General features: G+C 37.7%; 1 protein-coding gene across 1 annotated transcript in view; it reads left to right on the top strand.

The window, feature by feature from the left end:
• Positions 1-12,666: 12,666 nt before the first annotated feature.
• TRAT1 (T cell receptor associated transmembrane adaptor 1) overlaps positions 12,667-13,691 on the top strand; it is a 47,756-nt gene continuing 46,731 nt past the window's right edge. Inside the window, exon 1 of the mRNA XM_086407353.1 lies at positions 12,667-12,888. Within this exon, the coding sequence (XP_086263479.1) occupies positions 12,882-12,888 (7 nt within the window). The 5' untranslated portion in view covers positions 12,667-12,881. The remainder of the gene's footprint in view (positions 12,889-13,691) is intronic.

Genomic DNA, 13,691 nt, shown 5'->3' with positions numbered 1-13,691 from the left:
TTAAAATGTAATTTTTAAGGATACCACACAGCACTGACATTCATTGTCACTCTAACATTGGCAAGTGTAAGAATATTTGCCATCTGTGCCAACTATTCATTTCCTCAACTGAGCAAACCCTTGATTGCTTATAAATGTTTTAAAATTTATTTTTAATTGAAGGCTAATTGCTTTACAATTTTATGTTGCTTTCTGCCATACATCAACATGCATCAGCCATAAGTATACATATTCCTTATAAATTTTTTTGGAAAATAGCTTCATTTTTCTGAATTAATTAGTGCTTATTGTAAAGTTACAAAAAAGGTGAAAGTTTAAATAAGAAAGAAAAAAATGCCTGTAATCTTAACACATACCTGTTATTAATCTTTGAGTGATATCTGTCCAGACCTTTTAAAAGGAGCTAACAGGCACCCCACTCCAGTACTCTTGCCTGGCAAATCCCATGGACAGAAGAGCTTGGAAGGCTGCAGTTCATGGGGTTGCTGAGGGTTGGACACGATTGAGTGACTTCACTTTCACTTTTCACTTTCATGCATTGGAGAAGAAAATGGCAACCCACTCCAGTGTTCTTGCCTGGAGAATCCCAGGGACGGGGGAGCCTGGTGGGCTGCCGTCTATGGGGTTGCACAGAGTCGGACACGACTGAAGTGACTTAGCAGCAGCAGCAGCAACAGTTGTTTCTTTGACTTTTGTTCAATCTTATGATTGAAGATTTGATCCATATTCAGTCTTCCTTCCTTCTTTAACTGAAAGAATTTTTAGAAACAGGACTTGAGCAATTCTATGCTTAAAGAGGATCTGGACGAGGACTAGAGGACCAAACCATACCTCATCATTGAGAATGAGTGATGAATAACTGGCATTTGAGATGAAGCTGCAGAGACATGGGGCTAATGGCATACACATGAGAACAAAGAGATGAGGACTAAAAGCCTACAGGCCCCCAGAGCTGATGATTCCCTGAGCTCTTGGAGCTGTGTATTTTCAGCTTCACTTCTATGACCATGTGTGTTCTGTAAACAGCATGGCTGGCACATTGCGAGCTATGACTGGGAGGTCCAAGACCACAGCTTTGTTGTATGCTGGGTTATTTCCTGTTTGTTTTCTTAAAACTAAATAACCACTGGTGCTGGATGAAGTCTGATGTGCCCTATGAGTTTAATTGTTAAGTTGAACTCTAAATAACTACAACTAGAGGAAACTGACGTTTCTATTATCACACAGATAATTCAGAACTCTATTCTTACTATAAAAGATTCAACTAATACAGAGCTTCATAAACTCCTTCCCTGCATTCCCCCTCTTCCCTCATTTTTAATTGATATTTAATTATTTTGCATAAGTATATCCAGATTTTCTATTAGTTCTCAAGTCAGTTTTTAGTACTTTGTGAATTTCTAGGAATTTATCCATTTCATCTAAGTGTTAAATTTAGAGTGGAGTGTTCATCTAATTCATATTTAATGTAAGTATTGATATAGTTGGATTTATATCTGCCTTTTTGCTATTTGTTTTCTTAATATCTCACTTTCTTTTGTTCTTCTATTGCTCAATTTCTGTCTTTTATGTTAAGCAAAAACTTTTTTGATACCACTTAAATTCCTCTGTTCGTTATTTTCACTGTATTCTTTGAGATTTTGTGTTGTGGTTAGCTGCCCTAGGGATCAAAATATTCATTTTTAACTTTCACAATTCACTTAAAGTTAGCACTGACATAATTAAAATGTAGCATACTAGTAAAGGTCTATGTCATTTCTCCTTATTTTTTTGTGTTGACATATATATAGAGAAGGCAGTGGCACCCCACTCCAGTACTCTTGTCTGGAAAATCCCATGGACGGAGGAGCCTGGTAGGCTGCAGTCCATGGCGTCGCTAAGAGTTGGACACAACTGAGCGAGTTCACTTTCACTTTTCACTTTCATGCATTGGAGAAGGAAATGGCAACCCACTCCAGTGTTCTTGCCTGGAGAATCCCAGGGACGGGGGAGCCTGGTGGGCTGCCATCTGTGGGGTCGCACAGAGTCGAACACGACTGAAGCGACTTAGCATCAGCAACAGCATATATATAAAACCTTCATATATGTATTGTAAATTTAATACTGTGTTAGAATTAAGATTTTAAACAATCTTCTAACTTTAAAGAAGTTAAGGAAGAAAAACATTATACATATGTGCTTATAGTTTTTGTTTACTTACATATTTCTGGTGACCTCCTTTTTTTCTTGTGGATCTGAATTACTGTTTGGGGTTATTTCCTTCAACCTAAAGAACTTCCCTTGTGTTTCCAGGTTTCCTAGCAATAAATACTATTAATTTTTTTAAATCTAGAAATATATTTTTCTTTAAGGCTAATTTTAGTAGGCTACTTGGTGGCCTTTTTTTTTTCTTTTAGCACTTTGAGTATGTCATTTCTTTCTTATGGCCTCTGTTGTTTCTTATGAGAAGTTAAGTATTAACCATAATGTAGCCCCTTTTTGTATGAGTTGCTTTTCTCTTGCTGCATTCAAGACTTTTTTTTTGGATTTTGGGAATCTGAATATGATGTGCCTAGTTGTGTTTTATTTGTATATCTGCCTGTGTTCATTGAGCTTCTTAGTGTTCATTGGGTCTGGAAATAAATGTTTTTCTTTAAAATGGGAAGTGTATAGCCATTATATTTTTAATATAATGTCTTGTTTCCCTATCACTCCTCCTTTTATGACTCCCAATACATACATTCTTGAAATTGTTCTACAGATCTTTGAGACTATTCCTTTTTAACAAATCTTCTACTTTTGCTATTTAAAATCTGCTGTTGAGTCTATCTAGTGAATTTTTTATTTCAGTTATAGTACTTTTCAAATCTAGAATTTCCATTTGGCTATTTTATCTGGGTTCTCAAGAGTCAATTTCTATTGACCGCATCCCGCTCCCCCGCCCGCTGAATATGGGTCACAGTCTTCCGTTTCTTAACATGTCTTGTCATGATTGTGTGAATTTTGAGACTGATGTGGTGGTAATAGGGCAGATAACTGTGAATTTTAGATAAAATTGTAGCAGCTGTGTATTCTTTTTTTCTAAGGCTCATTGTATTGTGGGTTTCTGTTGTTTGTTTTGATAACCTGCCCGGACTTAAACCACAGACCATCTTTGAAACTGAATGTATCTGGTCATTTTCTTTTAGTGTTTCTTTTTTGGGGCTGCTCTGTCTACATAATTTAGTGGTCAGTCAATGATTTGAGCAGACACCTTAATTCTCCAAGACTTGCCCAGATGTTGCCAACTGAGATTATGTGTGTCACGAACACCTTCAAACTTGCAGTCAGTTCTCAAGTCTACCTTGGTGTACATTATCAGTAGATACATGACTTTAGTTTGTTTCATTATTGATAGCATTAACTGTAATACTTACTTAAGATTATATCTGCTAGGTTTCAATATCAATAAATTAATATTTTCCCTTTAAAATAGTAATTTGTAGAGCTTTTGTCAAAGTTTGTAATTTCTTAAAATTTGGTCATTTACTTACTAATTTAGGACATATTGACCATCTTCTCTGAATCAGTTACTAAGCTGATAGTTTCAAAATGTTGGATGTTCTACCATCATTATTCCTTCCACTCTATTTTATGAAAAAAAGCTCCCCTTACTACTTATTGATCATTTATTTATTTGTTTTACTTATCAACATTGGACTCATAGATTCTTTTCTTTCCTGTCTCCAAATTTTTGAAGTTAGCTTTATCCCATTGACAGAGGAGCCTAGTGGGCTGCAGTCCATGGGGTCTCTAGGAGTTGGACACGACTGAGCGACTTCACTTTCACTTCTCACTTTCATGCACTGGAGAAGGAAATGGCAACCCACTCCAGTGTTCTTGCCTGGAGAATCCCAGGGACGGGGGAGCCTGGTGGGCTGCCGTCTATGGGGTCGCACAGAGTCGGACACGACTGAAGTGACTTAGCAGCAGTAGCAGCAGCAGCTTTATCAAAGTATAATTTTACATAGAGTCAAAATCAGTTCAGTTCAGTCACTCAGTTGTGTCTGACTCTTTGCAACCCCATGGACTGCAGCACTCCAGGCCTTCCTGTACGTCACCAACTCCCGTGTCCATTGAGTCGGTGATGCCATCCAACCATCTCATCCTCTGTTGTCCCCTTCTACTCCCGCCTTCAATCTTTCCCAGCATCAGGGTCTTTTCAAATGAGTTAATTCTTCATATCAGGTGGCCAAAGTATTGGAGTTTCAGCTTCAACATCAGTCCTTCCAGTGAATATTCAGGACTGATTTACTTTAGGATGGACTGGTTGGATCTTCTTGCAGTCCGAGGGACTTGACACCACCGTTCAAAAACATCAATTCTTTGGCGCTCAGCTTTTTTTACAGTCCAACTCTCAAATCCGTACATGACTAATTGAAAAACTGTAGCCTTGACTAGATGGACCTTTGTTGGCAAAGTAATGTCTCTGCTTTTTAATATGCTGTCTAGGTTGGTCATAACTTTTCTTCCAAGGAATAAGCATCTTTTAATTTCATGGCTGCAGTCACCATCTGCAGTGATTTTGGAGCCCCCCAAAATAAAGTCTGTCACTGTTTCCACTATTTCTCCATCTATTTGCCTTGAAGTGATGGGACCAGATGCCATGATCTTAGTTTTCTGAATGTTGAGCTTTAAGTCAACTTTTTCGCTCTCTTCTTTCACTTTTATCAAGAGGTTCTTTAGTTCTTCTTTGCTTTCTGCCATAAGGGTGGTGTCATTTGCATATCTGAGGTTATTGATATTTTCCTGGCAATATTGATTCCAGCTTGTGTTTCTTCCAGCCCAGTGTTTCTCATGATGTACTCTGCATAGATCATGATGTACTCTCATGAGTCAAAATAGACCTCTTTACATTTTCCCCAAAGAGTTCCCTTTTGTCCTTTTGTAGTCAATTCCTCTTTCAATTTCTAGCCCCCAAACATACTAATCTCATTTCTGTTCCTATTTTATGTTTTTTTTGTTAGAAATATAAAATTTTATATATTAATTTTATATTATTAAACCATGCTATACTTTCTAATTAATTGTAGCAGACTGTTTTTGTAATCTTCATAAAATCGTGTCAGTGGTGAGACCTCTTTCTTTACTTCTTGCTTTCCAATCCAAATGCATTTACTTTGCTTATTGCTTGGACTAGAACCTCTAGTATCATGTTGAATTAAAGTGGTGAGAGTATATATCCTTGTCTTATGTCCATATTAGAGGGAAAACATTCAGTAACTGACAAGGTTGACCTCCTAAATGATTAAGTGTTAGTCGCTCAGTTGTATCCAACTCTTTGTGATCCCATGGACTGTATCCCACTGGTTCCTTTGTCCATGGAATTCTTCAGTCAAGAAGTCTGGAGTTGGTAGCCATTCCCTTCTCCAGGATATCTTCCCCAGTCCAGGGAATGAACCCAGGTCTCCCACATTGCGGGCAGATTCTTTACTGTCTGAGACACCAGGGAAGCCCCTACTTAATGATTAAGGATGATGTAAGTTGTAGGCTTTTTTTTTTTTTTTAAGTATCTTAATTCTGTTAAGGAAGCTCCCTTCTATTCCTATTTTCCTGAGAGTTTTATTTTTTAAGTCAGGAAAGCATGTTGAGATTTTTTTCAAGTAGTCTTTCTGCCTCTATTGAATAATCACATGGTTGTTTTGTTTTTTGAGTTTTTTAGTTGTTAACCTGATGATTTACATTGATTTTCTAAGGTTAAACCATCTTTTGTTGCTGGAATAAATCCCACTTAGTCACGATATATTATCCTTTTAATATAATGCTGGATTAGTTTTGCCAAAATTTTAAGAATTTTCCTATGTATGTTTATGAGGAATAATTTTTCTGTCATTTTCTTTTCTTTTAGTGTCTTTATCTGATTTTGCTATCAGGTTAATACTGACAGCATCAACATCTATGCTTACTGTTTCATATGCAGCATATGCTATACTTACTATTTCATATGTAGCATATGCTCTTCTAAGTAATTTACATGTATTTATTAACTTTTACATTTGGCATGATTTTAGACTTTACAAAACAATTACAAGAATAATACAAAGTATTCTCATGTACTTTTCATTTAAATTCTTCAGATTTAACCATTTGCTACATTGGCTTTATTATCTCTCTCCCCTTCCCACTGCCTTTGAATCTTTTGACTTAAAATTTTATTTTTCTTAAACCCTGGGAACTTTTCACATATAGTTTCCTTTATTATGTACTCCCTTCAATCATTTTGGTATCATCTTGGGATACATTTTATCCTTAGTTTTGTTTCCTTGTGCCAGAACCAACTTATTTTTTAGGAATCTCAGGTTATTATTTGGAAAAGGAAATGGCAACCCACTCCAGTATTCTTGCCTAGAGAATTCCATGGACAGAGGTGTCTGGAAGGCAACAGTCCTGGGATTGCAAAGAGTCAGACACAACTGAGCAACTATCACTCACTCACTCAGGTTATTATTATAAGGTCAATAAAACTGCCTTGATGAATCTAGTTAAAAATTTCAAAATTGATTGCTCGTATTTACTCTTCTGTGCTCTGCAGAGTAAGTCTACTTACAAAATTGTAAAGTCTATGTGTGTCAAGAGAGATATTTGTGTGTACTTAGTTGCTCAGTTGTATATGACTCTTTGCTACCCATGGAGTGTAGCCCACCAGGGTCCTCTGCCCATGGGATTCTCCAGGCAAGAATATTGGAGTGGGGAACCATTCCATTCTACAGGGGATCTTCCTGACCCAGAGACTGAACCCAAGTCTCCTGCTGCTGCTGCTAAGTCACTTTAGCCGTGTCCGACTCTGTGTGACCCCATAGATGGCAGCCCACTAGGCTCCCCCGTCCCTGGGATTCTCCAGGCAAGAACACTGGAGTGGGTTGCCATTTCCTTCTCCAATGCATGAAAGTAAAAAGTGAAAGTGCAGTTGCTCAGTCGTGTCTGACTCTTAGCGACCCCATGAATTGCAGCCTACCAGGCTCCTCTGTCCATGGGATTTTCTAGGCAAGAGTACTGGAGTGGGGTGCCATTGCCTTCTCCAAGTCTCCTGCAGTGCAAGCTAATTCTTTACCGTCTGTGATGCTAGGGAAGCGCCATCAGGAGAGATAGTACCTATCAAAATTAAATTCATTCTCAGCCACTTACTCACACGTTTTCTCTCCAGACTTACTCTTTGTTCTTCACCTTTCTCAGACCATGTGAGGCTGACCTCTATAGACTGTTTCTTGCAGGTTGCCTTCCCTGGATTGACTGGGTTTAATGAGGAAAATGGGTGGGAGACTGAGATTGGAGGGCAGAGAACAAAATTGGGATGTTTTTCCACAGATTTCCCTTTGCCTGGTCATAACTGGCACTGGTTGTTTTTCTTGGTGGGGGTGGGCATTGGGGTGCGCTAACAAAGCCATAGTCCCTGCCTGGCAGCCCTTTCTTACAGCTATATATCTCACTTGGTTCCAGTAACTGATACTCCTCTAATACCTTTAAGCCTAGGAGTTGTCATGGGTTCCCTCTGTTGTTACCTGGCAAGGGCTTCACCATGTCCTGTTCTTTCCATCAGCCCTGATTGCACCTCTGCCAATAGTCACTTCATTAAAGTCATTCCATGCCTCCTTTTGAAGATGCACATGTTTTCAGCCAGGACTCTTACTGCCCATCACTTCTTGTTGCTCCTGTTTCTACTCTATGTTCCTACTCCTTAGGGTCCTCCAACTAGAGCTTACCTTCCCTTAGAAAGGTCTGAGTCCTAAATCTTATTTTGATCAAAATTTAATGTAATGTATGCCTTCCTTGAAGGAAGATCCACTAGAACTAGTCTCACTGTTCAAGCTATACTGAGAATTCTAAATTGCTACCTGTCCAGGAGCATTTGAATTTTAAGGGCCTATTCTTTTATGATCTCATGCAAAACATCTCAAGATGGAAATTTCTATAAAGATGGTAAAATTGATACTCTCCATGGTACTCCTCGAGTAAACCAGGCTCCAAATGTGGAACGAGGGTAGAAAGTAAGACCCAGTTCAACAGGAAGAAAAAGTTGCTAAAATACATACCTCAGAACAGTAGTTCTGCAAAATGTTAAAAAAAAAAAAAAAAAGGAATGCTTCTCTTATATGATAAGTTTTGGAAACGCTGCATAATATATCCTCCCGAGAAGTGAAATTGCATATTAGCTCACTAAAATTATGAGAAGTTTTATGATAAACTGGTTTGCTTTGTTTGAGCCAGTTGTGTTTCAAATAAGAACAACATTTCTCAGAATGCTTAACTTTGTTAAAGGACATCACATAGAAATTTGTGCAATGGGGCAAATTGTTTTCTTCCAGAAAATATGGGTGTTTAAGCCTTTTACATGTAGGAAAATGAAAATTTCTTTCATTTCTGAATTTTTGTTATCTACTTTTATTTCAGTGTTTGATTTTCCAGTGTTTGATTTTTGGTTCTACAAGGCTATTATAAATGTAATAAAAAGATCTGAGAATCTTAGGCCAAATCTATGCAGCATTCTATTGCTTTTAACTTTTTTTACTCATCTGAGTAATTATGTTTTCTGAAGGATCTTATAGTATAAACTTGATGAAAATATGAATCAGTATGGTTTAATCAGATGCAATTGTAACATTCTAATTAATTTCTAATTAATTCTAAATAATTTCATATTTTAAAACAGCATAATTGGAAGCACAGGGGCCCTTTCCATTTTGTCTTTCATAAAGTTGTTTGCTTGCTTTGTACTAGCTTCAGTCTTACTAAAGAATGATTTTCCAGAATAAGGGGGAAAAAAATCACAGAGAGAGAAATTCTAATTCTATAAAACAAGGTATTTCAATGAGCCTTTAAAACTAGGAAGCATTTTTTATTCCAATTATAAAAGTAGTACATGTTATTGTAAATAATTTTAAACAATAGATCACCATGTAAAATGTAAAGTCAAAGTCCCTGATAATCCCCTGCTAATAGCTACTCTTAACATTTTGGAACTCTTTGAGAAAAGCAAAACATTTTGTAACACCTTAAATATATGTGTGTATAATATATGCATGTGTATATGCAGATATAAATAAGCAACTACAGTGATAGAAAGTAATTAAAAAACTAATAGATAACCATAAAATACAGGTAGGAAACTGTGTCTCTTTTTATACTCCATGACCCATTTTTCTGAGTATGGAACCTCTTGCCATTTTGACATGTTTTTTAGTTTCTTTTGGCAACAAAACCTCAATTTTGTTGGCCTTAAAGTCTTTATTTCTTGACAGGTGCCCATCAAAACCACACCTTTCCCCTAAATTTTCTACAACATATCTAATTGCTTCAATCTTGTCAGGACATTTCTTCTTTGTCTAGCTATCTTCTATACTTCATTTTGATCACCTGTCTCATTAAACAGTAGTACAGAAGCCTCATGTTTATTTATTATTTGAACATGACTCATGAAGGCATGATTCAAATCTCTGAATGCACTAATATATTTCATAACAAGCATATCTGTAGGTGTTTATATTCTGATAATGTCTTCATGTGCTCAGCCATCTATATTTGATGAAAAACTATCATTTTTCTCTAGCAGATTGCAAACATCTGTGGAGCTAAGCTAATGCACAGACACAGACTTTGCATATGACCTTGGACAATCTTGTTCTATCTCCTGAATATGTAAGACTATGACTCGGGGAACACTGTAATGCAGGTCATTTTTCAGGAACATTACAATAATTAGAAATTGTGAAGTGGTTCGGATTTATTAGCCAAAGTTTGACAATTTTGGAAATGCCGGTCATGCAGATTATGTACAATCAAGTACGTTAACTCTTTTAAGCCAGTAGGCAATCACTCAGCAGGTACCACAGATTGCCTTATTGACCCAAAGTAGGGGGTATACCCTTGCTTAGTCCCTACCTGTCTCCTCTGCCCTTGTCTTTTCTCGATCTTTGCCGACTTGTGTTTTTGTGAGGCTGCAAACTTGAGACAGGCAAGCCTTAGCCATCTTCAGGCACTGTCCCACAAGCGTTTGTCTCCTTCCCTGTTGGTCTGTACTGAGAGTTACACCTCTTGAGCTACGCCATGGAATTCCTGTATTTTGACCTGAGTCATTATTGCTGAGTCTGACTTTCTCTGCATCCAAAACCAACTACTGAACACCCTTCTCGTTTCTAGAATTGTGCTTTATGGATCAGCCAAGATGAGGGTATCTTCGCACCTTCATTCCCATCCTCAGCACTGTTCTTGTTCTAACAAGGGGATGCTCGTACCTCAATGTCCAGTCTTGAAACTCTTTCTCCCATGTCCTCTGCATGCCCCAGTTGGTAGAAATGGGAATCTATCAATACTCTGCCCCCAAGCTAAGGTCCTGCTTGGGGAATCTATACAGTTCCTTTCGGAACCTGGGCCTTCTATCCTTCTTTCCAATCATCCTGTTTTAAGACCAAAGGGTAACCCCTCATGGCCACCTGAGCCAGCCTTCTCCTCCTGAACTGATATTGCAGGTGTCCAAACCTCTATGGAAATCTGGGAATCATCTCTTCCGTCTCCATTCCTAAATTCTATCTAATCTTGGATGGATCCTTCTGATTTTTGTTGTCCTTTTGTCCCTACATGTACCCGAGACTTCTGTCTCCTTGAGATCTTTGTCTGTGGGCATCCAGACCCATTTTATACAATCTGCCATCTGACTAATGGATGGCAGCCAAACAAAAAGTTCTCTGGACAAAGAAGTTTAGAAAAAGCTCTGATAAAAAATGTTTTTCAGGTTTCCTTTTTGTAGGATTATATCTAAGACTTTAATATACTAATATGCATCCACAGAGATGAAAATATACAATTTTCCCAAATATATTGGTTAAAGGAGTATTTTTCCCAAGGATTTCTTGAAAACCTAGAGCAAAATGTGTTCTATGAAATGTATTTTGAAAAATTTTTTTAGAAGATTAGGCTAGGGATTCCCCATGACTTCTTTCAGTTTTATCGATTCTGATTCAAAGATTCACAAGAACTTTTTGGCCAATTCAGTGTTTTGGAAAAAAGTGATCAAGGTAGAAAAATTTGTTAGTACTTAGTTGACTCTATCCAAGGAATAGAGAAACACTGTATTTTATTTACTGGGAAGTTCTTTACTGTGATGGAGCTGGGAGAAAGCAGAAAACTAACATTCTTTTATTTATTCAATCATTGTGAGAATATTTATTGAGACTACAGCGTGCTAGTCATTATTCTAGATGCTGGAGTGTTACGGACAGATAAGATCAGTGCTCTCCCTGCCCTCAGGAATCTTAGAGAAGCTAAAGCAAGCCATATAATATCTTTGCTCTGAGTTTGTGCATCAAAAGTCTTATTTTTAATTTTATATTAAGTTTGAGTTCTTAAAGCTTTAAGTACATCTCTTTTTGTAATAAACTGGATTCAGGTTTGTCATTTCTTTATAATTAAAGAAAAGTGGCAAAGTACATAAGCAAATATCATAAGCACATAAGCAAATATGCAGCAGATATATATACACAGAAATACTTATAAACTGTATACATAGATATGACCAAGACTATTTTTTATCTAACATTAGAAATAAAATGCTATTATTGACACACACACGCACACACACATATATATGGATTTCTCAGAGAATTATCCAGAACACTTATATTAAAATAAGCTAAGCTAAGTCGCTTCAGTCGTGTCCGACTCTGTGACCCCACAGACGACAGCCCACCAGGCTCCCCCGTCCCTGGGATTCTCCAGGCAAGAACACTGGAGTGGGTTGCCATTTCCTTCTCCAATGCATGAAAGTGAAAAGTGAAAGTGAAGTCGCTCAGTCCTGTCCGACTCTAGCGACCCCATGGACTGCAGCCTACCAGGCTCCTCCGTCTGTGGGATTTTCCAGGCAAGAGTACTGGAGTTGGGTGCCACTGCCTTCTCCATATATTAAAATAAGCAACGGTAATTGTGAAAATGCACATTTGTACTCCAAATATTCTGATTCAGCAGGGCTAAGGAATATGCATGTTAAACTAATGGTACGTAACATACTTATGCACACTAACATTTAAGGACTTCTGATACTGAGACTCCAGGATAGGAGAGAGCTGGAGCTTGTCACCATGTGGCCCTAGATTGGATAGAGAGACTCATGTTGCAGGGGCAAGGTTGGCAGGAAAGAAGGCAGGCACCCAATCTCCCAGTGGAGTTAGGTACAGAAGGTACCTGATAAGTAAGTGTTCCAAGTGTGTTAATTTCCTTTCCTCTGCCACACCTCAAATATAACACAACCAGCAGCTGAGCATGCCTGGGGGCTTCTTACCGTTTTCTCCTCAGTTTAGTGTATTTTATTTTGTCTTCATATGACCTCACTTGGGAGGAGATCCCTAGATTTTCTTCTGAGAGATGGGAAATCCTTGTTGTTCAATCGCTAAGTTGTATCCGACTCTTTGCGACCCCACGGACTGCAACACACCAGGCTTCCCTGTCCTTCACTATCTCTTGGAGTTTGCTCAAACTCATGAGTCAGTGATGCCATCCAACCATCTCATCCTGCCTAGTCTAATTTACCCATTGATTTTATTATTTGTTTTAATGTTTGTTAAGTGCTGATAAAAGTTCAAATACCAGGGTACAGAGGCTTGTGGGATTTTACTTCTCACATTTCACAGAAAAGTTTAACAGCCTACTGGTTTCAGATCAAAACTCTAGAAGCCTCCATCACCACATTTCCTGTTTGTAACTGAACAAAGTACACGCAGAAGATTTCAAGAAGAGAGAAAAAACTGAGGTACAGATAAAGTTTACTGACACTTATAACAACAGAGCAACATTACTTAGAAAAAAAAGCTTGCGGGAGTATTTTTAATTCATACACTTGCTTATGGCTACATAAGGATTTCTCAAAGAAAAAAAGCATGTCAGGTAAGTGGCATTTTAAATTTTGCTCAATTCATATGCCTAAGAATTTACATAATAATGTCTAAGCCTCTAGCAAAAAGATACTTAATAAAGATTTGGAAAGTAAGTTTACACAATTATTTTAAAAGTGTGAGATGAACTTTATAATAATTAGAATGTATTTGAAGTATATCAGTGATCATAAATTGCCTGTTTTAAAAAAGTTGGATAGTATTTTATAACATAAAGCTAAATGTAGCTATTGGGTATGTGTTCCTTGATGCATGGTAAGTCGCATCGGTCACGTCCGACTCTTTGTGATCCTATAGACTGTAGCCCACCAGACTGCTTTGTCCATGGGATTCTCCAGGCAAGAATACTCCAGGCAAGAGTGGGTAGCCATTCCCTTCTCCAGGGGATCTTCCCGACCTGGGGATAGAACCTGGTCTCCTGCATTGCAGGCAGATTCTTTTTTGCTGAGCCACTGGGGAAGCCCCTGTTCCTTGATAATCATCCCATTTAAAGTACTTGTTATTTTTAGAGGATCTTTCCTTGACCTTGCATATTCCTTTTTATAGTTTAATTATAAAGCAAGAAAAGCATTCTGGGATTGACATTTATGCACTGCTATATTTAAAATGAATAACCAACAAGGACCTACTGTATAGCACAGGGGACTCTGCTCAGTGTTCTATAACAGCCTAATCAAGAAAGGAATTTGAAAAAGAACAGAGACATGTATACATATACCTGAATCACCTTGTTGTACACCTGAAACTATTAATAACATTGTTAATCAACTATACTCCAATATAAAATAAAGTTAA

Source organism: Bos grunniens, chromosome 1 (assembly GCF_055505025.1).
Source record: "Bos grunniens cultivar Pamir isolate PY7600 chromosome 1, Bosgru_T2T1.0, whole genome shotgun sequence".
Classification (NCBI taxonomy): Eukaryota; Metazoa; Chordata; class Mammalia; order Artiodactyla; family Bovidae; genus Bos; species Bos grunniens.
The sequence above is the reverse complement of the archived record's forward strand: the minus strand, read 5'-3'. Positions and strand labels throughout refer to the sequence as shown.